Raw genomic sequence first — 26,173 nt, 5'->3', positions numbered from 1 at the left:
CTCTACTATTCCCGTTGGTGAAATTATAAGTGGTAAAATCGAAATTTTTTCTAAACACCAAAGATTTCTCATAGCAATGGAGAGCTCTAAATATTTATTAATTTTTGTGTTATATGTCTGTGTTATATGTATTACTTGAATTTGGAACAGCTATATCTAAAAGATATGCTTGCTTTTGTTGTTTATTTAAAATAATAATGTCTAGTCTGTTATGCTTAATATGAATGTCAGGTAAAACTGTTCGATCAAAATATAATTTGTATTTTAATTGTCATGTTATAACTGTTCGATCAAAATATAATTTGTAATTGTCATGTTCCAAACAACTTTCAGATTTATAACTATAATGTGGTTGTCTATTCTTTAATAAATTAAATTTAATAGCTAAATTCATGTGTATAATTTTAGCGAATATATCATGACGTTTCTTATATTCGCTTTGAGCCAAAACGGTGCAAGAAGAAATGATGTGTTCAATTGTTTCCCCTTCAGTTCTGCAAATCCTACATTTATCAATGATCGATTGTAAACCGCATATCGTCGGCGACACAAGAAAACCTCGTAACTCCCGTACGTTAATTTTTACAGGATACAACTTTTTGTCATTGATATGTTTATTATTAATAATCAGACGAAAGTAACAATTATTAAACACGTTTATTTTAAAAAAGATAATGTAAGTAATTGATAATAAACTGATTTTCCAGTTTTTCTTACTAGAAAAAAAGAGCAAATGTGTAACGATGTCATGTTTGGATTTTTTGGGAGTTACGATGTTTTCTTGTGTCGCCGACAATATGTTTTTTATAATTTCTTGTATTTATAACACGAAAACACGATCTTGTATTGCAAATATAAAACCCTCCATCTTAGGGTGAATATTTGATTTCTTAAGCCACAACCATTATTTATTTATTATTATTGAGCCATTCCACGATAAATGAAACCGTTTCAACAAAAAATAAATTTAGCTATTTTTAAAATTGATTTGTTAATAATGTCACTTTGGATTTAAAATGTCCAAAATCACATTTGAATCTGAACATTTAAATACATATTTTTTTTGATTTAAATGAAAAAACACATGAAAAAAGCGCTTGCAAAAAGCTTCTAATTCGCATCAAAATCTTGTAAACTCGGTACAGGTTGCAAAGACACACTTGTCATTTGCAACAGCGCTTTTATGGCATTAGTCATTTGAAATTACTTTAAAACTGTACTTATATGGAAAATATTCAACCCAAACTATGATTTTCTGGTCCCTTTGTGCCTTTATTTGGTTCAGAAATATGAAAAAAATGCTGTTGCAAATGACAAGTGTGTCTTTGCAACCTGTACCGAGTTTAGCTGTGTAGCTACTGTTTTCGGATATTTTGACATGTGCCACAAATGTTTTTGTTTTATACAATTAAGGCGTAATTGTTCAGTGTGTCTTTGTTACAAAGGTATGTATGCATATTTATTTACACAAGTTCACAAAAAGTATGTTTTTCGTGTCCCGTCCGTCATGCAAAACTCAAAATAATTGAAAATAAACCATAATGTTCTTGAATCGGTTATTGTTACTTTTATATATTAAAGTAGAGGGACCGATATATGAAGAAGAACTATTTAAAAAAAATATATGGTGTCATTTGCGAACATTAGAGCACCATTTTTCCTGTCCCGTCCGTCATAAAATAATAGTATATTATGATACGAGTCTTATAAGAAGCATTTTATCGCACGCATGGTTTTAGAGCACGACGAGCGTAGCGAGGAGTGTCCTAAAGGAGTAAATGCGATAAAATGGCTTATAAACGAGATGTCATACAGTATTTTTCTACTTTGCCACTTTTTCAATGAAAAAAAAAATAATTTGAAAGTCTGGGGAATTTAGTTGAAGGATTCCACCCAAGGTCACGTCTGCGGTCTGCTGCGACACCACAATATCCGTCAAAATTAAAAAATTAAATTTCACTATTTTTAGTATTATTATTATATCACGCCTTTTCCTATTACGATACGCAAAACAGTATCGTAATAGCATCAGTACGAACGCAAAGTAGAAAAATAATATCAGACGAGATTTAGGTAGAATAACTCAATATTTAAAGGGTATAAATTCTAATCATCTAAATAACTGTATTCAATCGATTTTAAATAAAAACATAATACATTGTTTAAAATATAACGAATATAATGAAACATTAATAGAAATTAAAGACACTTTATTACAAAAATTGAATATTTATTCCAAACGATTAAAAAGATATAAAAATAATAAACAACGGAAATTTGAAAACAAACTATTTAGAAATAATGAGAAGTTGTTTTACAAAAATTTAGCAGATAATAAAACTCAAAATAATAATGGTATACCAAATATAAATGAAATTAAAGAATTCTGGTCAAACATATGGTCAAATGAAGTTCAATTTAATAATCAGGCAGAATGGATTCCTAATTTAGAAAATGAGATACCAGATAGTAATAATCCACATCATATTCAAATTAGCCTTGAAATTTTAGTTAAAAATATTAATAGTTCACATAATTGGAAATCCCCTGGAGATGACCAAATTCATAACTTTTGGTTAAAAAAATTTACTTGTATTCATAAATGCTTACTTGATCACTTTAACGGATTTATTAGGGAACCTAACACATTTCCAGAGTTTTTGGCCCATGGTATAACATATCTGAAACCAAAAGATTCCGATACTAAAAATCCATCAAAATATAGGCCAATCACATATCTGCCTACAATTTATAAAATTATGACATCTTGCATTAGAGTAATAATTTACGACCATTGTCAAAAATTAAATATACTTATTGAAGAACAAAAAGGTTGTGTTAAGGAGTGTTTTGGTTGTAAAGAACAACTCATAATAGATACGGTAATAATGGAACAAGCTAGAAAAAATAATAGAAATATTTATACCGCATTCATAGACTACAAAAAAGCCTATGATTGATTCAGTACCACATTCATGGTTAATTAAAATTCTTAAAATTATAAAATTAATTTGGATTTGATTAACTTTTTATCCCATGTCATGACATTTTGGAGAACTACTTTAAATTTATCAATAAACAATACTAAATTAAAATCCGAGCCTATTCAAATTAAACGGGGAATTTATCAAGGAGATTCTTTAAGTCCTTTATGGTTTTGTCTAGCCATTAATCCTTTGACAAATCTATTAAATAGCACTGGATATGGTTTCAATATTAGACTTAATAATACCACACTATCCAAATTAAATCACCTTCTTTATATGGATGACATAAAACTTTATGCATCTAAAAAGAATCACATTTTATCTTTACTAACAATAACTGAAAATTTCTCAAATGATATTGGCATGAGCTTTGGTATTGATAAGTGTAAAACGCAATCAATATGTCGCGGTCATTACGAAAATTTAGAATATATAACTAAAGAAATCATTAAAAATTTAAATAAAGGAGAATTTTATAAATATTTAGGTATTAATCAATGAAATCATATTCAACATTCAATTATATAAGAAAATTTAGAAAAACAATTTTATTTAAGAATTAAATCTATTTTAAAATCAAAATTAAATGATAATAATTTAATTAAAGCAGTTAATACATATGCTGTTCCATTGTTGACCTATTCTTTTGGTGTTATAAAATGGTCCAAAACTAATTTACAGAATATAAATATTCAAACTAGAGTTCTCTTTACAAAATTTTGTAAACATCACCCCAAATCTGCAATTAAAAGATTTAATTTACCACGCGAAAATGGTGGTAGGGGTTTTTCAAATCTGGAAATTCTACAACACAATCAAATTGCTTCACTAAAAAATTATTTTCTCAATAGAGCTCGTGATAACACTTTTTTTAATGCTTTGGTTTCAGCGGATAAAGGTTACACACCTTTAAATTTAAGTGATAATATAATTTCAGATATTGTTGAGCCAAATATACCTGACACTATAGCAAATATAAAACAAAAGTCTTTACATGGGAGATATTTTAAAGAGTTAGAACAGCCAGAAATTAATATTTTAGCTTCTCATGCATGGCTTAAAAAATCAAATATTCATCCTGAGACTGAGGGTTTTATATTTGCAATACAAGATCGTGTTATAAATACAAGAAATTATAAAAAACACATATGCGGTTTACAATCGATCATTGATAAATGTAGAATTTGCGGAACTGAAGGGGAAACCATTGAACACATCATTTCTTCTTGCACCGTTTTGGCTCAAAGCGAATATAAAAAACGTCATGATATATTCGCAAAAATTATACACATGAATTTAGCAGTTAAATTCAATTTATTAAAGGATACACAACCACATTACATTTATAAACCAGAAAGTTGTTTAGAAAATGACAATTACAAATTATATTTTGATCGGACAGTTTTAACAGACATTCACATTCAGCATAACAGACCAGACATTATTATTTTAAATAAACAACAAAAGCAAGCATATCTTTTAGATACAGCTGTTCCAAATTCACACAATATAACACAGACATATAATACAAAAATTAATAAATATTTAGAACTCTCCGTTGCTATGAGAAATCTTTGGTGTTTAGAAAAAATTTCGATTTTACCGTTTATAATTTCAGCAACAGGAATAGTACCGCAATCTCTTTTTAAAAATTTAAAAATTTTGGACTTAGAGACTTAGCTGAAATTCAAAAAGGTATATTATTATACTCATGTCATATCGTGAGGAAATTCCTTAACATTGACACAGAACATAAAACACAAAAAAGTCAAAATGTGGAGGCGAGACGCCGGTAATTATGTTAATAAGCACTGCACTATTACTTGATAGTATTATCCGTAATAGTGTATGTACTCCGGCAAAATTGCCGTGCCGCCGGGTGGAGGTGGGATACGAAAATGTGAAACATGTGATTACTCCTATAATAGTTTTTAGTTATTTACATTAACTTTTGCTACATTTTTTAGTTTTCTATAGACGAAATCTGCCTAATAAATGGTTTATGCATATTTTTTGTACATACCGGGTGATTCAGATTGGTATTCGCGCCCCTACATCTTTTTTGTTTTAAGAAAAAAGTATAGCAAAACCATGTATAGTTTAAATCGCTTGTGAAACTACAATAGATGATGTTGTCAAATCTTCTCTACGATGACATTATGTCAAAGTTAAGATAGTCAACTTTTTTTTAAATAGTACACTATACATTTCTTAGCCTATTCTTGTAAAGCTTTTTTTTCTACATTTGAATGTGTAAAAAAAGTTGACACTTACATCAGAAAAAAATCGAGAAAAATAATAAAATATGATTTATTCCAAAGCGTTATTTTCTAAAAAGAGCTAGTTAGCCAAACATTTGTAAATTCGCATTATGTTGGTTCCCTGCATGTCACTATTTACAAGACAACCACGTAGCCAAAAAATAAAATGATTTGACCTTGTTTGTTTTCAAGCCTCGGGTGCTCCTCGGCCAGAAAATTGAGACTCGGACGAAATACCAAATCCATACTGAATTTACTATGCTAAATTTGCGTTATGTTGGTTCCCTGCATCTCACTATTTTAAGAATTACATAGCCAAAAAATAAAATTATTTGACAGTGAAATACCCGATCCATCCTGAATTTAATTTATTCGAATATTAGAATTTACATAGTCAGCTATTCAAATATTCGAATAATTCGAATACGATTCCCAAGACTCATCACTATCAAAGTTCAACTTCATATTTTCATCGTGTATGCATTCAAAGCGGTATAGTCAGGAAGAAGTTAGGTTTCGAAGCCAGATGTTATCATCGTTATTTATTTAAATGTAGGTACTTTAATAATTGACGCTATTAATGTCAAAATTCAATTGTCTCCATGGCTAACTAGCTCTTTTTAGAAAGTAACACTTTCGAATAAATTAAATCATATTTTATTTTTTTCTCGATTTTTTCCTATTGCAAGTGTCAACTTTTTTTACACATTCAAATGTAGAAAAAAAAGCCTTACAAGAATAGACTAAGAAATGGATAATGTACTATTTAAAAAAAAAAGTTGACTGTCTTAACTTTGACATATGTCATGGTAGAGAAGATTTGACAACGTCATCTATTGTAGTTTCATAAGCGATTTACAAATATATATTGTTTGCTATACTTTTTTCTTAAAATAAAAAAGATATAGGGGCGCGAATACCAATCTGAATCACCCGGTATACACAAAAATGGATGCAAAGAGAAAAGAAAGATTCAAAAAACAAAACAAAGAGGCTTCGCGGCGATACTGACACAAGATTACATCAAGTAATAAGGGAGAAGGGTTTCTATAACATGACGCTCAAAGAAAGAGAGTAGAAAGAGCAGGAGAAAGAGTTTCATTGAAGAGTAATGCTGTTTTATCGAACAAGAAAAGAATATTTGAAAGGGCTCGTAAAAGAAGATTCAGGGAAAAGTTGAAGAAAGCAGGAGGAAAAGTTGAAATTATCAGGTTCTCAGTTGTGTGCGTGCAAATGTCCTCAAACATTGAGTAAAGCCTTCAAAAAAGTTAAAAACGCTTTACCGACAAGTAGGTACTCATAAACAGAAAGTTTTCTTATTACGATTTTTGAATTTTGAACTTTGTTTATAAAATGAAGTACGCATTATTGTTATTTTTGTTCGTTTTGTAGTTAAAAGTACTTGTTTATTGTAATGGTTGGTAAAATAAAGTATATTAAAATTGAAAGTAATTATTGTCCCGTCCGTCATGTCCCGTCCATCATGCTTTAAAAAAATCAATAATCACTTATTCATTCACCATTTCTTAAACGTGACTGTTACATTTCATTGATTTAAAAATTACAACATCAGTGTAATATCAATTCTACTTGGTTTATTAATAATTTCGCATATTTTGTAGATAATACACTTTTATTTAGAATTTATTTTAACATTTTATTCATGTCCCCTTCTATTCTACTTTGCAATTAAAAAAAAAAAAAAACAAGTAAACAATAAAGGCGATAAAAGTTAGCAATAAAATGAATCATTGGATCACATTGAACAGTATTGTCAAATCTTGTTTCAATATAAGTACTAATTGTTTAAAAAAAAAAGAATTTTTGAATAAACGTTTCCGATTTGTCCCGTCCGTCATAATGGAATGGCTGTATTACATATTTATATTTTCATCAAGAAGTTAGTATTAGACATAATATTATGTCATACTCATAATATTTAGACATTCACAAAATATTTGAGTTTAATGTTCCTACGATAGTTAATTTTAACATTTTTAACTTATATAGGGTGTGTGAAAAAGCACGGACAGGCGTTTTAGTAGCATAGCATAGCATAACATAGACCCCGATTTTGTACCAAAAAATAAAAACGATTAACTTAATTTCGCTTGTATAAACTGGCCCTAGGAGTATTTAACAACAATTTGAAAACTGTCACAATTTAATTGACATTTCTTTTGTAAAGGTGTTTTTTTCCGTTGCTATGATATGTTAGCAATGTTGCCGCGTTTGAAAACTACTCCCTCACGTCGAATTTCATCATATTTAACACTGATGAAGAAACGGATTTCAAATGTATTCGTGAAAGGAATTTTTCGACATCTGTTGGCGGCACCTTTGCTACAATTATGTTCCCACATTAATAACAAGATTATCTAGTTTTACAGATGGTTTAGTTGTAACTTCCAAAAGCTCTTGCGCGCCCAAAAGCAAAAAAAAAAAAATTTGTACCTTCTTTGGTGTTTGTCCTTTTTGACACACCGCTATATAAATAATTTTTTAAATACTTAAAAAAATTGGAAGCTTACTTCTAGTTTAATGTTTGTTTCCGCTAACAAGAATACTGTGTAGACATACCTAGTTTGGAATCTGAAAAAAAATTTGGAAATTATATGTTTGAACCACTCATTAAATCATAATTAGATTTATTACAACGTACAACCATAAAGAAATAAAGTATGTATTAGGTACAATATGGTAAAACTGCATTTCAAAATTTAATTAAGTACAATTTTTTTCCAGCAGTCACTTTTTTCGAAAACGGTAAACTACCCAATCAACCATAAACTTGTTAAAAATGGAATAGTTAATTAATAGTTAATAATTTAAGGTATAAAACGGTCCGAATAGGTTCGATAAATTAAGAATTTTAATTTTAAAAATAATTTCAAGGAAATATTTTAAATACCCTTCATTTGCGACGGAAATGCTGGTCAGTTGTAAATTTTATTGTTTCTTTGTTCACAAGAGTGGCACCACACTCCTCAAGTGAAATCTGCCAACCTTTCTTTGAAAATGCAGGTACGCGTCCGGAGCAAAACATAGCCCAAGGGGAACAAGTGTTCAGGGGAAAAGAAGCGTTGCAATAAATTTATTGTAATTACATATTCGACAATTTGGGTGGTCCAGTTAAAATCAGGGGATAATTGAATTAATGAATTTGATGTTAGCAGGTTTCAAATTGAGAGAACAACAAAATTAATGTTCATTAGGTTAATTTACTTTTTTTAGCATTCTCAAATTTGTGGCATATTTGTAATTAAAGGGCGAGAATTGCGAATTAAAAACAGAGCGCTTTATCGTAGAAAAGAACTAGAATTGTTTGCACTTTTAGTTAGAAAAGTAACAAAGCAAAGTAGAAAGGGAGTCGGTAGAAAACACAAAGGACCGGGTAACGGTAAAGCCAGGTAGTCGTAGAAATCAGACGTGTGAGTGAGAGAGAGAGAGAGAATGAAATTTACGAAGTAATTATTAATTAGAACGGTTTTGGGGAATCAAACCAATGTAGAACAATTTTTAGAAGTAGCAGATCAACGGAATTTAGTTGCATGACATGACAATTACGTAACAGCGTTTCAAGCCCAATTTAGGTTTCAAAATAAGGTTAATTTGTTCTATTTTAATTCTGTTCGTTTCATGTTTATTATGTTTGTTTCATTTTTATTCTGTTTGTTTCATTTTAATTCTGTTTGTTTCATTTTAATTCTGTTTGTTTCATTTTAATTCTGTTTAATTCTTGGTGCTGATTTTTATTACTGTAATTCAGTGTTCCTGTTTAATTCTATTTGTTCCATTTTTAATTGTGTTTGTTTCTTGATGTTGAGGTTTATTATTGTATAGAGTCAGTAATTTAGTGTTCTTTTTCAGAGTTCTAATTCAACAACAAATTATGTACATTCGGTCTGGTCCTAACAAAAGTCTAAATTTAAACATTTAAATTAATGGTGGAAAACGGAAACTGTAATTTCAAAAGTTCTAGAGATATCAAAAGGGTGTCGCGGTCGGCGTAAAGTAGAACCGAGCTGATTGGTCACTTTGGTCAAGTAGGGGTTGCGAAAGTGGGGTGCGCCAGAAATGATAAAACCGATTGCAGGACGGGAAAGAAGGCTTTTTTGATTCACTCGGGGTTTGATCTCCAAAGTAGCCGGAGGTACGTTCAGTACTTCCAGCAGCCATTTTGTGACCACGTTCTTTACATTCACAAAGTAAATTATTTCTCTAATTCTTGTACATTATTTTTAGTCGCGATTCAGTCAAACAGCATTTAGTTCTTTATCGTTCCAAAGTAAAGATTATATTATTTTCTTTGAGCTTTTGATGACCACGTGACTCTTTAGAATCTTATATTAATTTCTTTACCGCGAAGTATGTGATCTTCTTGCATTTACCGATTGGGGAAACGTGCTCTTGTCAAGGGGAACTAGTATGCAATTATTATAAAACATTTCCATTCATTATTTATGTCTTGGATTCTCGAGTTCGGGAAGCTACCGCCAGTGTCCGTCGCACTCAATAAGCTGTGGTCCGGCGTAAGAGCACAAAATTAGCGGCGTCACCCCCAAGGGGGCCAGCGACCAAACTAGGCCAGCGACCAAACTAGGCCAGCTGACACGTGAAGAGAGGTACCCTTTGGCCCTGTTAGAACCTTTTTTCCCTTTTATTTTCGACCACCGGAGTAGACCGGGGTGATCTATGAGATTCCAGGGCATCGCGTCGGGTTAAATTTAATTGGGGAAATAATTGTAATCTAAATCGGATCACATAGTTCGCATCTCAAACTCGTATAATGCTGTTCGCACCATAAACTCATATATTTGCCCAGCTTAGTCATTTATTCATGAGTCAGATCTCAATTCGTGGGCCGAGAGTCAAATTTCATTGGGTCAAATTTCCACCAACTTCTGTTATTAAATTCATTTATTTATTTCTATAATTTGTTGGGACCAAACACCACCACACTCGATTATTTGTTAAATAAAATTTAAGTGAAGTGTGCTCAATCGTTTTAATTCTATTTGGAAAAACCTTCCGAAGGTACGGCCTCTCGTTAGAACCTAATTAAACAAAATGAAAAATAAAACACAACGTAGGATCCATAAATATTTCTTTCTCATTATTTTTGTTTCGTATTTTTCCGCAAAAATAACATCCGAGGGAATGCGGCAACCAACAATACACCAAATGAGGGAGAAAAAAAAATCATCGAGGAAAAGTCAAGGAAGTCGAAAGGTTACAGTATGTATCTAATAAAAATCAGAGTTCATTATAAGAAAGTTAGACGAACATTAATGTTACCCTATCGTGGGTTTTTTTTAATGAAATATCTACGTATGGAGCAAACAACGGTTAAAAAAATATTTGTGTAAATCATAATTTACGTATTGACGTATTTTCACGCTTGGTGATAAAAAGTAGCGCTTTTACCTTTTGTTATACAGTGTTATTATAAATGATTGTAGTCGAAGCAGCCCATGCCCATGTTATGAAATTTTTACCTCTTTTATATGAACTATCAATTTTTGTGGCTGTCTCTATCATTTTTTAGGTAAAAAGTGCGGTGATGAGAATTTTGTTTATTTTTTTTTTTTTAATTAACGATTGAATCCAAAAATATTGAGCTGTTTTGCACCCAATTTAACTTCTGCGCGTGAACGGTGTGTATTCACTTATTCACATCATTTTGATGTTTTTTATATGGAGCGGTAACCATAAATTTTACATTCAGTTTTTACGCCTACTTGGACTACACTCATTTGCTGTCAGGGAACGCTTCACCAATACCCTACGTCGGCAAATGCAGCTAGCCCGAGGAACTAACGTTCGAATTGGCCTCGAAACCATTCGCCAACGTCTTCTAGAAGACAACTTGCACATCAGACGCTCTGCTACTGGACCCTTATTAACAGCAGCTCATCGGCAAGGACGTCTGCAGTTTGCCGAAAATCATGCCAGATGGAATGATAATGAATGGGCACGAGTACTGTTCTCAAACGAGTCCAGATTTTGCTTGGAGTCATCTGACTGACGTCTAAGAGTAATTCGCCGACCAAATGAACGCTATGCCCAATGAAACATTCTTGGAAGGCAACCTTACGGAGGTGGCTCGGTTATGGTTTGGGGTGGTGTTATGTTCTACGGCTCGTACCGATTTGCATGTTTTTCCCAGAGGGACAATGAATAGCACCGTTTATGTAACAGATATCCTGGAACAATATGTGGTACCATTTGCCCCATTTATCTGGGACAATTTCATCTTCCAGTATGATAATGCAAGACCGCACAGTGTCAGAATTGTGTCCGAGTATCTGGACGAAGTCGGTATTGCTTCTATGCAATGGCCAGCAAGGAGTCAGAACCTTAACCCCACAGAAAATGGGTGGGACATGATGGGGCGACGAGGCCAGGTTCTTCAGCCACCTCCAACTATGTTGGGTGAACTTGGTGAGCAGATAATCGCTATTTGGGACACTCAGGACCAAGGAGATGTCCATTGTTAACGGCATGGGTAGACGGTGTTAAGCCATCATTCATGTTAGAGGTGGAAATATACGCTACTGAGCCATATTATCTAGTTTATTTTGTAGAGGCAGTTGTGACAATTTTTCTTTTTTTTTCAATTATTGAATAAATTTTATTTTTTTATAACACTCTTATTGCATTTTTAAAACACTCTCGAATAAGAACTGATTTGTTGTGATTTATTTACAAATATCAACTATTTTCACATTTTCCAAAGTGATGCGTTAATTTCTGGGAGCAGTGTAGCTATTCCGGACTTGTTAGATACTTCTAATGACCCAGATTTTTTTTGGCAAGTTATATCGGGACCACCTGTATAATGTTAAAGTGATTTAGCACGACGAAAAACGTTGTACGTACCACGTTCTGTTAAGGCCCTCCTTCGTCGGACCTCAAACAACTCCCTTGCTCGTTATGGCCTTCTTAACTGGGTGATTTAAAATGATTGTGGATAAGCATGGGTGGGGTAGAGTTGACATTTGTATGACATTTCATAAGCGTGCATTTGATTTTTTTTATACCAGACAGTTGTCACATAAATTTTCGTACATAGTTGCCATACTTATCCACAATCATTTTGAATCACCCAATACTATGGACCTCTGGCAGATACCATGGTATAATTCCTGAGCACCGGATGTCCGGGTGAGGCATCTTTGGCCGGTGGTGGCAACCAAATGCACAGATCATACGTTTGCTTGATAAAAGGTTGTGAGGTTATCCCGGTTCCCATGTACTGAGGGAGCATTTTAGTATAATCTATTCACAATGCCACATTCATTAGGGGTGGCTATGACATCTGGTAACATTGTTGGTAGTAGCTACACAACAAATAAAATTACCCTTGATGTTAGATTAGGTTGATTTGAATTAAAGTTAAATTAGGTGACGGAAACGGTAGCATCGTTGCCAGCTTGAACGTACTTTGAGTTGAATAATAATTTGACTAATTTGAGTATGAATGCTTCTGAAATGGGAACTTGAATATTTATAAAAACAAATGTGCAAGGTTTATTAGTGCTATATTAGTGACTTCTTTGACGTTCTGAGTGGGGTTCCTCAAGGTTCTGTATTGGGTCCCAAGTTGTGGCTGTTATATACTGCTGATATTCCTGGTTTATTTCTTTCGCCTTGTGCGATGTTCGCTGATGACATTAAATTATATAACGATACGGATAATTCATTTACGTTGCAAGAGGATTTGCACATAGTCCAATCAATAGGGAGTTTTACCTTGCAAAAGGTACAGAAAAGTTTATACTTGGCAGGTATCTTCTATCAGGCATATTATTAATGTTGTTGAGTTTGCGACCTTGGGGGGTTGCCGCTCGCCCCGCCATACTGGAGAATAGGGGTGCAAAATCACATTTTTGCGATTATTTCATTATCCGTGCGAGATACCTCTATCTAAGTTATTATAGAAAATGTAGAGCATGCAATTCTCTACATTTTTTGTTCTTTGTGTTTTTTTGTCAGATCAATAGTTTCGTAGTTACAGCGTGTAGAAATCGAGAATTTCTTTTATTTTTGTATTTTTTATTCTTTTCCACACCACCACAGAGGTAGAGCAATAGGGTGCGTTTTTTTTTATGTGGTGTCCCCAGTGGGCATAGTCCACGATGCAGTAGAAGTTTACTGTTTTACTCTTTTTGATCTCTTTGTAGCGTAGACGGACCCTAATGATCTGGATCGAACGGAATAGATGAGCTGAATTCATCAGAGTTTATGAATTCGGGAATTCCTCTTGAGAATTTTCCTCTTGTTCCCCAGGGTCATCATCATCATCATCAAGATCATATGGCATTTGCCAAAATAGAAATTCATTGATTTCAGGTATTTGTTGGTCTTGATCTTCAGATTCTGGAACGTCTGTGATTATTTCATTATCCGTACGAGATACGTATATCTAACTACTTACAAAAAATGTAGAACATACAATTCTCTACAATTTTTGTTCTTTACGTTTTTTTGTCAGATCAATTGTTTCGTAGTTACAGCCTGTAGAAATCGAGCATTTATTGTTTGCCCGTCTACGGGAATATCGGACTCCAACGTGTATACTAATGAAACAAGTAAACGCCAAATGATCCTGATGATGATGATGATGACCCTGAGGAACAAGAGGAAAATTCTCAAGAGGAATTCTCGAATTCATAAACTCTGAGCTCATCTAAACCGATCGATCCAGATCATTTGGATCCGTCTACGTTACAAAGAGATCAAAAAGAGTAAAACAGTAAATTTCTACTGGATCGTAGACTATGCCCACCGGGGACACTACGTAAAAAAAAAATGCACCCTATTGCTCTACCTCTGTGGTGGTGTGGAAAAGAATAAAAACTACAAAAATAATAGAAATTCTCGATTTCTACACGCTGTAACTACGAAACTATTGATCAGACAAAAAAACATAAAGAACAAAAAATGTAGAGAATTGTACGCTCTATATTTTTTATAATAACTTAGATAGACGTATCTCGCACGGATAATGAAATAATCGCAGAAATGTTATTTTCCACCCCTATTCTCCAGTATGGCGAGGCGAGCGACAACCCCCCAAGGTCGCAAACTCGGCAATAATAGAAGATACCTGCCAAGTATAAACAATTCTGTACCTTTTGCAAGGTGGAGCCATTTTGATGTCTCTATTGACTGGACTAACAAGGTATTGTGTTGGAGTAAAAGTTGGGGTTTACCTTTAAACAAGAATAAATGTGTGGTGCTTCATATTGGCAAAAAAAATACTGGTGCGTCCTATCACATTGACGGTGTACGTCTACTTGCCGTGCTGGAACACAATGGTTTGGGTGTATGTAGTGTACCTATATAAAAGTTTACTAAGAGTAGGGCAAACAGCGTGATCCAATTTGATTGGTGGATCACTTTTACGATAGCCTATTTATTTATTTTATTAAAATATACGTCATTGTGACATTCATTGCCGTTCGTCAAATAACAACAATGACAGGTTGCAGTGTAGAAGGATGTAAAAACAGAAGCGAAGATGGTATAATTTTCAAATCTATCCCGAAAAACCCATATAAGCGTTCTATTTGGACAAAGCACATGAATAGAACGCCACCGAAGAAATTTGAAATTTATGGGAAAGTACTCAAGAAGCATGCTACACTTTCCGAAGTTCTCATTAAATTCAAACATATAAGAAAAAATGTGTGCTGCGTTACCGGATAATTTAAACCAATTTAAAGAAAATTTTGATCACGTCCATCTCCAAAAAAAAATAAATCAGAATTTAAAGAAAAGATTGATGATTTTTAAACTAAATAACAAAAAATTAAGTAATGCCCTCTACTTATAAAAACGTCAAAATAGAGAACTAAAAGAAAAATTGGAAAATGTTTTTACAGAAGATCAACTTCAGGCCATTAGAACAAAAAAATTCAGAAAATGTTCAAACGAAACTTTAACCAAATCACTGAAACTTAAATTTGCATGTGGAACCAGTGGATATACCATGTTGAGAAAAATGAAATTGCCATTTCCAGCAATTCGCACATTAAATTATCATTTACAAAATTTACAGTTTAAGTCGGGAGTTTTAGATGATGTTATAAATTTTATGAAAATTAAGATAGAGACATTCAATTGCATGTTAGTATTGGATGAAATGGATGTAAAGCCTGGATTAGACTATTGCGTTCAAACCGGAACATATGTTGGCAATATTACTTTCCCTCAACATAAAGGTGTAGCCAATAAAGCTTTGGTAATTATGCTGGGAGGAATTTCAACCAGGTGAAAGCAAATAGCCGTATTCTACTACACGGGAGACAGCACCAACGGAATGATTGTAGGAGATATCCTATTAGAAATTTTTCAGAAAACCAGTGAAATAGGGTTAACAATTCATTCTGTTACTTCTGATATGGGGGCTGCAAATCAAGCTATGTGGAGAAAATTTGGAATAATGGCTGGAAAACATCGTGCCACTAAAAATTTTATTATAAATCCTTCTGATGGACGAAAAATCTACTTCTTAGCAGATGGGCCACATTTATTGAAAAACATTAAGAATTGTTTGGTGCAGAACAAAAGTATACAGTTATCACCATATTTTGTAGAAAAATACAAATTACCAAGCAATCTTGTGAAAATTGAGCATATAAAAACATTTTGTGATGAAGAAGAAACTGTGGATTTAAAATTTGCACCAAAATTAAGCGTCGATTTATTGAATACGGGACATTTCAACAAAATGAAAGTTTCCCATGCATTAAATGTGTTAAATTGGGACGTTAGCTGTGGGATGCGATTAGCTGCAGAATCTACCGAAGATAAATCATCTTTAACAACAGCATTTTTTATCGATATGGTTTCCAAGTGGTTTAAACTGATAACTTCCCCGACGACGACACTGGCTTTAAGTAAATTTAATTTGAGAGTATATCAGGAAACACTATTATTTCTTCACGAATTTATAACATTATTTTCGAGTTTACAAGTAGCTCCTGATAAAAATGGAAAAGCCTTATGGAAACCTATTCAAACGGGAGTAATTTTAACAACGAAATCAATTCTAGACCTTCAAAATTTATTTTTAAATGAAAAAAAATACTCATTTTTATTAACTTCGAGATTTTCGCAAGACTGTTTAGAGAACGTTTTTTCTCAAATAAGATCCAGACATCCCGTGCCGACAGCAATTCAATTCAAACAGGATTTGAAATTGTTGTCTGTTTCTCAATATTTAGACATGCCATTTAACAACAACACAAATTATGAATATGATGAAGGAGCACCATTGACAGGTTTTTTAATAGTAATTTACGTTATAAGTCCGGTAGGTTACTTGTAACAGTACGAGTTAGACATTATGGACGAGGCGACGTTAGGAGCCGAGTCTAGAATGTCTAAACGAGTACCTGTTACAAGTACTACCGAATGTATATCGTAACGTATTTTATTTCATACTTGAAGTCTCTTGTGCATCATCATTTTATTTCAAAAATTAAAAAATCACATTATATTGTGAAAATAGCATCACCTTTTTTCCTGTGGCAACGGCCGTTGCTATTGTTTTTCTAGATCGAATATTTTTTGACTTTTTCACTTTTCAATGTCAGATTTGATGTATAAAAGGAAAACAGTCCGGTAGGTGTTGCTAAGTGACACTTTCCGGCTCTGATACTGTTATAACTCACCTACCGGACTCAAATTGATGATGCAATCGAGCATCTACCGGACAGTATGAAATAAATTATATTAGAATGAATCAAGATAAAAAAAAATTATAATGATAATGAAACAGAAAGAAACTTGATATTACCGTCCGATTGGAATAAACATCAAAATGAACTTTCTTTGAGAGAAAAAAATGCTTTGTATAATTGTGCTGGATATGTGATAAAGACAATGAGGAAACAAAAAATTTGTCAGGATTGTATGTTGGCTTTAGGATCAAAAACTAAACGAATTACTATTAGACCTTATTCTAAATTTGTAGCTCTAAAGGAATACAAAGCAGGATGTCTGTTTTCTGTGACGGACAAGACATTTCAGACTGCAGTTTTAGTAGAAAAAGCATTTTCCAATTTAAAAAAATATTTAAAGAAAAATAGCTACAGCGGAAATATATTGAAAATTCTAAAGGATGGAGTTTTTGCCGATCCTGATTATCAGGCAATCAAATTTCGACGTTGTTGTAACATAAAATCAAAGTTTGCACTAAAATTGATGGTTTATCGTTTAAAAATTTATACTGCGAAATTAAAAAGGGAAATCAGAATCCGCCAAAAAATTAAATGTTCCAGCAAGAATCATGCCATGAGGGATATGGTTCAAAATTTAAAACAATATTTTGTATTTAAATGAATGTTTAAGCAAAAATATTTATTATTGTTCAATAAAATATTGTTTGGTTTGGTTTTCCAGTATTTTTCATTTTTTTATTTATTCTGATCCGTTAAAAGAAACTCTTGTGACGCTACTGACTTAATGACATTAAACTGACATAAATTTGGATCTAAATTAGTTGTCAAATATACGCGTTTGCCCTACTCTTAGTAAACTTTTATATAGGTACACTAGGTGTATGTAGTTGTAAGTGGGAATTTGACGTGGGCTAATCACATCTTGAAACAAGTGAAGAAGACCAACTCGCGTATGTACATTCTACATCAGTGTTTCACCAAATCAAATCTATCGTTGATGTCCAAGTTGTTCAAGATTTTTGTCAGACCAATCTTTGAGTTTGCGCATCCGCTCTGGTTCCCTGACAGATTACAGGATCTGGAGGTTTATGAGAGGATTCAGCGTAGGTTCACGAGATGGTGTTTTGGATATCGGCGACCTAGCTATAGCGATAGATTAAGAACTACGAATCTAATTTCCTTGTCTAATCGCAGACTAAGAGGTGACCAAATTTACACATTTTTAAAGTTCTAAAGCTAGGCGGTGATTCACTTTTTTTGAACTAAGACGTGACGACAGGCTTCGAGGACATGGGCTAACTTTGACCACTGCACAATATAAAGCGACTGTCAGGCCAAATTTCTTATCTGTGCGCGTTGTTAACCACTGGAATATGCTTCCTATAGAACTTATTGAGTCTGAAAGTGTAAATATATTCAAGAATCGCTTGGATGATCATTTCGGCGGGTAATATCAATTTTCTTTATCTCTGGGTAATATAGCTTTATAAGCTCTACTCATATTTGATAGTAACAATAAATAATAATAATAATATGTATAACCCAGGTACTAATGGAAAACTGTATACATCCGTTCTCTATCCATAATTTTGTAATCAAATTAAATTGGACAACATTGTTCAAATTTGAATGTCGGAACAGTCATGTCATATTTCTGACAGGAAAAAATATAAAATTGAGTCAGTTTATCCATAATAAAAATAAATCACAGCAACCCCTTATCCACACTCATCGTGAATCAATTATAACGTATGCACGGGAGCTATAATATCACGCTCTCACGCTGGCATTGGCGGCCTTCTTCTAAGGGGGCTGCGGGCGGGGTGTGCACCCCAAACTGCCCACGGGGCTGTTACAGGTGCTACTAGAACATCTAACGTAACTCCGGAATGTAGCGCTCTGAAGACGACGCCCGTGGTTGGACGCCTCGTCATGATCGAGTAAGGGGGAGAAATCCCCCGGGTGAGTCACTGTATGTCCTTGATTTGTGACAGATGTGTCAGGTGTTTATCGTTTATATACATGTTTGTACCGTCCCAATTGAGCAAACCCGAGTCTGGACCTGTGCTTTGCCGTTTGAATAAGTGCATGAGGTGGAAGTGAGTCCGATTGTATAGTGCTTGTAACTTCCTAAGGAATTCTGACTTAAACCCTAAATAAACCGAACAAAGACCCTACTTAAAGAAATTTATTGTCATATTGTGCCTGTCAATTACTAGACGGTCTCCGACAAATATTTTGAGTACTACCCCAGGTAAAATTTTAATTTTTTTCTCCGAGGCCGGCTAGTGATTGACAGGTACAATATCACAATAAATTTCTTTAAGTAGGGTTCGGTTTATTTATGACTTAAGCCAAAATTCCTTAGGAAGATAAAAATACTATAGATTATCGTACGACTGTAGCTGAGATTGTCTAATTTAACATTTATCGATGAGTGATCTATTAATTGTCAAATATTGAGCGGATAAGGCCCTTGGGCGAAAACCAAGTCTTACACACAGGAGAAAATTCTAAAATTCTGACAGTGTCAAACAAAAATAAATATAATAACATTATCTTGATTTGTTTTAGCGTAGATTGATTGACTGAACTACACCTTTTTATGTCATCGGAAACAAATTGATCGAAATAATGATCAGAAACGCAATACGAAGATAATGCGTTTTTCTTTTAAAGAATGTCTCAGGAACCAGTAGGAACTTGTTTCTTTATTAAATTGAAATAATTCGAAGGTAATGCATTCATTGCATTCTAGTGACCAACAAACGATAAGTACCTACATTACGAGAATGTGGCCTATTTTAGATATTACATGACTATGCAACCATCATCAAACTAACAAATAAACGCATTCAATTTCATCTTTGTCCAAAACAGTATTAAAATGAATTTGACTTTGTGATGTAAAAAAAAATAAACAATTGTATCTAATATTATTAAAATAGCTAAATAATTACGAACAATGAAAAGAATATAAATACCTACAACTTCTTGTGAAAAATTCGAGCTGGTAGGAACTTCACTGTTGTAAAACTGAGACGACTGGAGAAATCGAACTGAAACATCAACAGTACACTTGCGTCAGGAATATGCAAATAAATAATAACTCAAGTAGATGTGTAAACAGAAAGAAAATTTAAAGAGCCAATGAAGAAAATGGCGATAAAATTTATCTATCTCAGCTTTATTTACCCAACTTAAATTTTTATAGTGATAATAACAATCAGTTAATTATATTTGTTGATTGCTGCACAGCCATTAAAAAAATTGATACTCTAATAACGTATTGGTCTTATATTTAGCAAAACAAACAGCATCATCTACAACTTTTTCATTTGATAGCACATACCTACATGTTTGTAATATACAGGCTGATTCATCTTTTACCGCCGGTGGCAAAATTGACCTTAAAAATTATGATTTCCCTTTCATATTTTGCAGACCTAATTTATTATCCATAAGGCACATAATATCAAAAAATGAAATTTATAAGTTAATTAGGTCAAATTTTGCCATTTTCTCAATTATTAATTGTTTAATTTATTCAACTTTGTAGCATATGCACACTCAGGTATTTTCACACAATTTTACCATGTTAAATTAATTTTAGCGTATGGTATTATTGAAATAAACGCATTTTGATATTCAAATTTGTATTTGCTTCATGATTTACGACATAATGTCCAAATATCTTAACAATAAGATTTATTAGAGGATTTTTACTGCCACAGTAGGGGGTTCTTTGTAAAATCAAACAAATTCACCTAAGCAGGTCAGTTTTACAGGGTACTCATTGTTGAAGAAAATTTACAACACTAAAAGCCAACAACTATCAATAAAAGCAACATTTTTCATTAAAATCGATTTAATTCAAAAACTATCAAACATTTTTCGAAACGGATTGCAGATATTGATTTTATACGCCATTACCCACATTCTGATGCAAAAATTTGAACTTTTTTTTTTTTGAAAAACAGTTTTTTATAAATATCTGCTCAACAAAAAAATTTTTTTTGAAATAAATAATACCAGTCGAAAGCAAATTTTTCGACAAATCAACTCTGTAAATTTTATAAATTTTTCTCAATTCTTAAGGGTCATTTTGTCACCGGCGGTAAAAGATGAATCACCCTTTAGAATACGCTCTTTGGTAGTGTTACACTTTTTATAAAAAAATTAAATAACTATTGAATCACAAATAAAATACAGGTATCCCAAAATTCGCCGAACAACTCAATAATTTCTAGTTAAATAGGGATAAAAGAACATGAGGAAAATGTGAAAAAATTTCGTCTTCTTTATTCTCGAAGACATTGGGGTTTTCTGAAAGTAAGTTTGACAACATAAGTGTTTGATTTTTTTGTATCCATCGAAATAAGAAAGAAGAATAAATTATAATCAATTATCAGAATCATTAATGATACAGAAGGATCTTTTACAGAAATAAATAAAACAAAAAATTAGACAAATATGTTGAAAATTCTAACATCTAACAATATTAATCCCTTAAAGATTGTTTGTTGTTGTTAAAAAGTAAGAAATATAACCAGCTGCTGTACGTGTACATGTGATTTGTGAAAAATTCGTTCTTAATTACTACCACTAACAAATTTATCATAATACGAGGGGAGATTTTTATATTATCTACCTAGATACGAAGGAAAATGTTTGGGAGAAAAGTTATATGTATTCCAACTTTAAAAAAACGATGCTTGGCCACGACAATCTGACAGATTTCATCCTGTATATCTGAATAAAAGTTTGGTTAGGAATTTTGAAAATTTTGAAGGCACAGTGTTGCCATACTTATGTTCCGCTTTTTTACGAATCGATTGAAACTGTATTACAAGAAATTAATAGAGAACTCAGCATTTTTTATATGTATTTTATTTTTCAGCATATTATGATCCATTAACGGTTACCATAGTTAAGGCTACACAAAAACAACAAAACTCTTTGGATGTGAACCACATTTGGTTAGTAAGCATCAAAATCAAAATGTCACAGCAACTTGACAGCAAAAATTTGCGATTGTCACTTGTTTTCGTCTTGGCTAGGTAGATAATATAAAAATCACTCCTCGTAATTATTATCAATCTTTTAACAATAGGGTCCGCAAAATAATACAAACTTACGGTCCGTACAGACTACGCGAGCCAAGCCTGTGATGTAAAGGCGCGCCCAGACCGCAGAGCAATACCGCGCAAAATGTTCGCGAACGTTCGTGAACGTTCACACACAGTTTGCGCGGTAAACGTCTAAACTGTTGCAACGTTATTAAAAATGTTTGCCAAGGTTCCAGTTTCACAGTAATGCGCGCCGTGCGCCATAGTTGTTGATCAATTCAGCATGAACGACGACTATAAAATTATTAACCAAAAAAGGAAAGGAAAAGAAGACTGAAGAGATGTTACGGGATGACACGTACCTATATTTCAAAGTAGAATTATATCCAGCGGCGGTGATCTGCTATGTGACCTAGCAATTGAAGATGCTGGATAATTATACAATTAAACGAACTTACCAGTGATGTTCAATTGGAATTATGTGGCTTCATCCGGAAGATAACTTGATCGAGTAGTACCTCTTGTTACTGCTAGGTCGCGTATATTTTTAGAGTGTATAAAAAGGAAAACTGTTTTACCGACTACTGATCCCGCGCTGCACTCCGCGCTTATGTCTCATTCTTTTTAAAGTCTTCCCCAAGTCTCATTCGCATATTGCAACAGGACGGGGTTGTTCGGGGGGGTTGGGAAGTTATCTTCCGGATGAAGCCACATAATTCCAATTGAACATCACTGGTAAGTTCGTTTAATTGTATAATTATGTGGCTTCATCCTACAGATAACTTGATCGAGTAGATATTCAGAGTGTACTGTTGCTGGTGCGATTACATATTCAAGCATTTATTGTGAAAAATGAACTATTGTAAACAATACTGTCAGCAGATCTATTCTAATTATTGACCGCCAAGATGGCCGGAGCTAATGAAGAGCCGTGCTGTTGAGTAGGTCGGTTGTAAAACTTGGCGAATACTTGGGAGTTTTGTGACCATCCGGCAGACCGTCGAATTATGTCCCATGACAGCCCTTTCTTATAGGCGGCTGAAGTCACGGCGTGGCGAGTGGAATGTGGAGCGAACACATTCATATCTACTCCTGCTGCTTTTAATACTTCCTTCACCCATCGACTGATGGAATCCTTTGAGGCCGTACGGTGAGGCTGCCTGAATGTGATGAAAAGAAATTCCTCTTTCCGAAGAGGTTGGGTGGTCTTCAGATAGTCTTTAAGCGTCGTCGCTGCGCAGAGGGAGGGGTTAGCTTGAAAGAAGGGTACTTGCAAAGTTGGTTGTTCCCCCTCGACTCTGGAAGTTTTTATGTGATCGGTGATCCAAATCTCAAAACCTTGGGGACTCTGGTTGATATTTTCGAGCCTTATAAGGGATAGAGTCTGCAAACGGTGACCCGAAATTAGTGCTAGCAAGGTGACAGTCTTCATTGTTGACTGTCGCAGTGAGAGTGAACTGTTTGGTCCTAAGCTTTCGATGTAGTTCAGTACAGTTTTTGGGTCCCAAATATGGCGGTATTTGGTGGTCAACGGCTTCATCTTGAATACGCCTCTCATGAACCGCTTTACTATACCACTACAGCTGAGGTTGTCAAGAATTAGAGCCAAGGCTGAGCGGTGTTGATTGAGTGTGCCGTATCCCGTATTAGGTTTTAAATCCAGTTGCTCTTGGAGGAACTTAATTGCCTGGTTGGGTTCCGCTCGGAATGGATCAATATGATTAGTGGAGCAGAACGCCCACCAAAGCTTATAGGTCGTAGAGTACTGTTTCCTGGTTGCTGCCGCTAGGGAGTTTTTTATTGTGCCGATGCTATTTGCTGGTAGTCCTTTCATGCTGAAAGCGTGCCGGATAACCTCCCCGCCACCAGGGTAAGTGTCTCTGCCAAGGAATGTAGTTGCCTAAAGGGTGAACACAAAAGTTTAGATTGTGGTCCCAAAAAAATTGGTTTTTGTTTGAGTAACTTTATAAAGAGGGGGTACCACGGCTGAGATGGCCAATGAGGGACGATTACAATGCCAATAGCTTTTTCATTGACAATTTTATTTAACACCCTGCCTACCAGGTTAAAGGGGGGAAATGCGTAAAAGAAAATGTTTCCCCATGGGATTGAAAAGGCATCGACTGCAATGGAATCTGGGTCTTTCTTCCACGAAACGTATTTTTGGCATTTATGGTTAGATATGGACGCGAATAAGTCAATTTCCGGTATACCGAGGCGTTGTACAATCATTTCATATGCGCCCGCCGCGAGTTCCCATTCAGTGTCTGCGGGCAATGCTCGAGACTCCTGGTCGGCTTGGACATTGTCTTTTGAACAAATGTAAGTTGCTGTAACCCAGAGATCTCGCTCCTCACACCACGACCATAAGATTCTGGCGATACCATCTAGTGTTTCATATTTTGTACTTCCCATACGGTTAATTGTTGCGATAGCAGTCGTATTATCGAGCCTAAGCAATATGTTACATGGCGTTTTGTCTTTGGTGAAAATTTTTATGCCGTAAAGCGCTGCTTTGAGTTCTAAAGCGTTTATGTGCTGCTGGGAATCCTGTGTCGTCCACCACCCGTGCACTTTCTGGTGATGACAACAGGCTCCCCACCCTGTCCGCGAAGCATCGGTCTCGACTTCGAGATCGTAAGTATCTTTTCTAATTTTGTTAAAGACATGGTGGATATTTGTTTCCCACCACTTAAGATCGGACTGTGCCGTAGTCGACCTTATTTGCATGCGAACAAGATAATTTTGCTTGCTGTCAAACAGAGCACGACATTTCTCCCTCTCCAATGATTTTATATGTGCCCAGCCATATTTGACTGCTGGAGCGGTCGAAACTAATAACCCTATTAGTCTAGCAATACCGAGAATTTTGTGGGAATTTTTATTTTTCAAATTTCTTAAGTGAACAAGGATTTTTTTCTTTTTCTCAGGTGTAATTTCGATGGTGTGATGTATGCTGTCTAAAATAAAGCCCAAATATCTACATCTCTGAACGGGAAGTAGCGAACTTTTGTCCTTATTAATATAGAATCCGAGATTCTGTAATACCGTTAAGACCTCCTGTGTCTGTTGTAGACACTGTATGTAGCTGTTCCCAATTACTAAGAAATCGTCCAGATAGGCCACACATGAAATGTTTTTTCTTCTGAGGCTACTAACGATCGGTTTAACAATTTTCGTAAATAAATAAGGGGCCGACGCCAACCCGAACGGAAGGCAATTGAATTGATACAGGTCTTGTCCAAACTTAAAACGTAAGTACTTTTTGTGTGTCGCATGAATAGGTATGATGAAGTACGCATCTTTTAAATCGATGGTTGTCATGTAACAATTTTGAAACATTAAACTTTTTACCGTCTTTATATCCTCCATTTTAAAATGTGGAGGTGTCATAAATTGATTAAGGCTTTTCAAATTGAGTATGAAACGCTTATTGCCATTTTTCTTGGCTGTCAAGAAAAAGCGAGAAATGAATTGATTTTTTACGGGGCTACATTTACTGATGGCACCCTGCTTTAGCATTAGTTGTATTGAGTTTAACGTCTCTTTGTCATGAACTGAATGGCATAACTTTTTTGGCGGTGCTTTTTGTATAGGAGTCCTGGTGAATGGGATTTTATAACCCGTAATCCAGTCCATTATTTGACGTTTGTCAGTAATACTGTGCCAAACATGATGGAAGTACTTTAGTCTGCCGGCGTAAGGGCACCTTACCTCATTTATTTGCGGTTCCTCTGCTGCTGCTGGGGCTGTTGGTAGTGTCTTTTGTACGCCCTCTGCTTGGGAAAAGACCTGCGTGCTGCGTTGAAGGAACATGTCGGGCTTCTCTGTGGCCGAGCGTCCCTCATTTGACTCGGCTGCCCCCTCCCGTTTAAAGATTTATTGGTAGCTCTGTGCGATGGCATAATCATTTTTGATTTATGCTTCAGCTCGTGGCTAGTTTTTTCTAGTGCCTTTGCTGCCCGGAGTCTCTCTGTCAGATCTCCGCCGAAAAGGGATTCCGTCGGTGCACTATCCTGCACCACCTCCTTAACTGTTGGAGATAGCATCGGTAATATCAGAAATCGGCGTGATTTGGACATTTCGAAGAAAACCTCTGTTTGAATGAGAACTGCATTGTTGAGGTCGGTCAAGATATCGTCCTTGAGAGGTTTTGGTAACTC

At 34.4% G+C, this 26,173-nt stretch overlaps 1 protein-coding gene across 3 annotated transcripts in view; it reads right to left on the bottom strand.

Annotated features, from left to right (window-relative positions):
* Positions 1 to 20,072, bottom strand: part of hfw (leucine-rich repeat domain-containing protein hfw) — a 52,804-nt gene extending 32,732 nt beyond the window's left edge. The window contains exons 1-2 of one of the 3 annotated variants that reach the window (XM_069039211.1): positions 19,930 to 20,050; positions 7,780 to 7,840 (exon numbers count right to left, since the gene is read on the bottom strand). In XM_069039211.1, coding sequence (XP_068895312.1) covers positions 7,780 to 7,840; positions 19,930 to 20,009 — 141 coding nt within the window. In that variant the 5' untranslated portion in view covers positions 20,010 to 20,050. Of the gene's footprint in view, positions 1 to 7,779; positions 7,841 to 19,925 lie in introns of all 3 variants that reach the window. The other 2 variants (XM_069039226.1, XM_069039236.1) reach the window with 2 other exon arrangements.
* Positions 20,073 to 26,173: the final 6,101 nt, after the last annotated feature.

Source organism: Tenebrio molitor, chromosome 1 (assembly GCF_963966145.1).
Source record: "Tenebrio molitor chromosome 1, icTenMoli1.1, whole genome shotgun sequence".
Lineage (NCBI taxonomy): Eukaryota > Metazoa > Arthropoda > Insecta > Coleoptera > Tenebrionidae > Tenebrio > Tenebrio molitor.
This window is presented reverse-complemented; position numbering and strand designations above follow the sequence as displayed.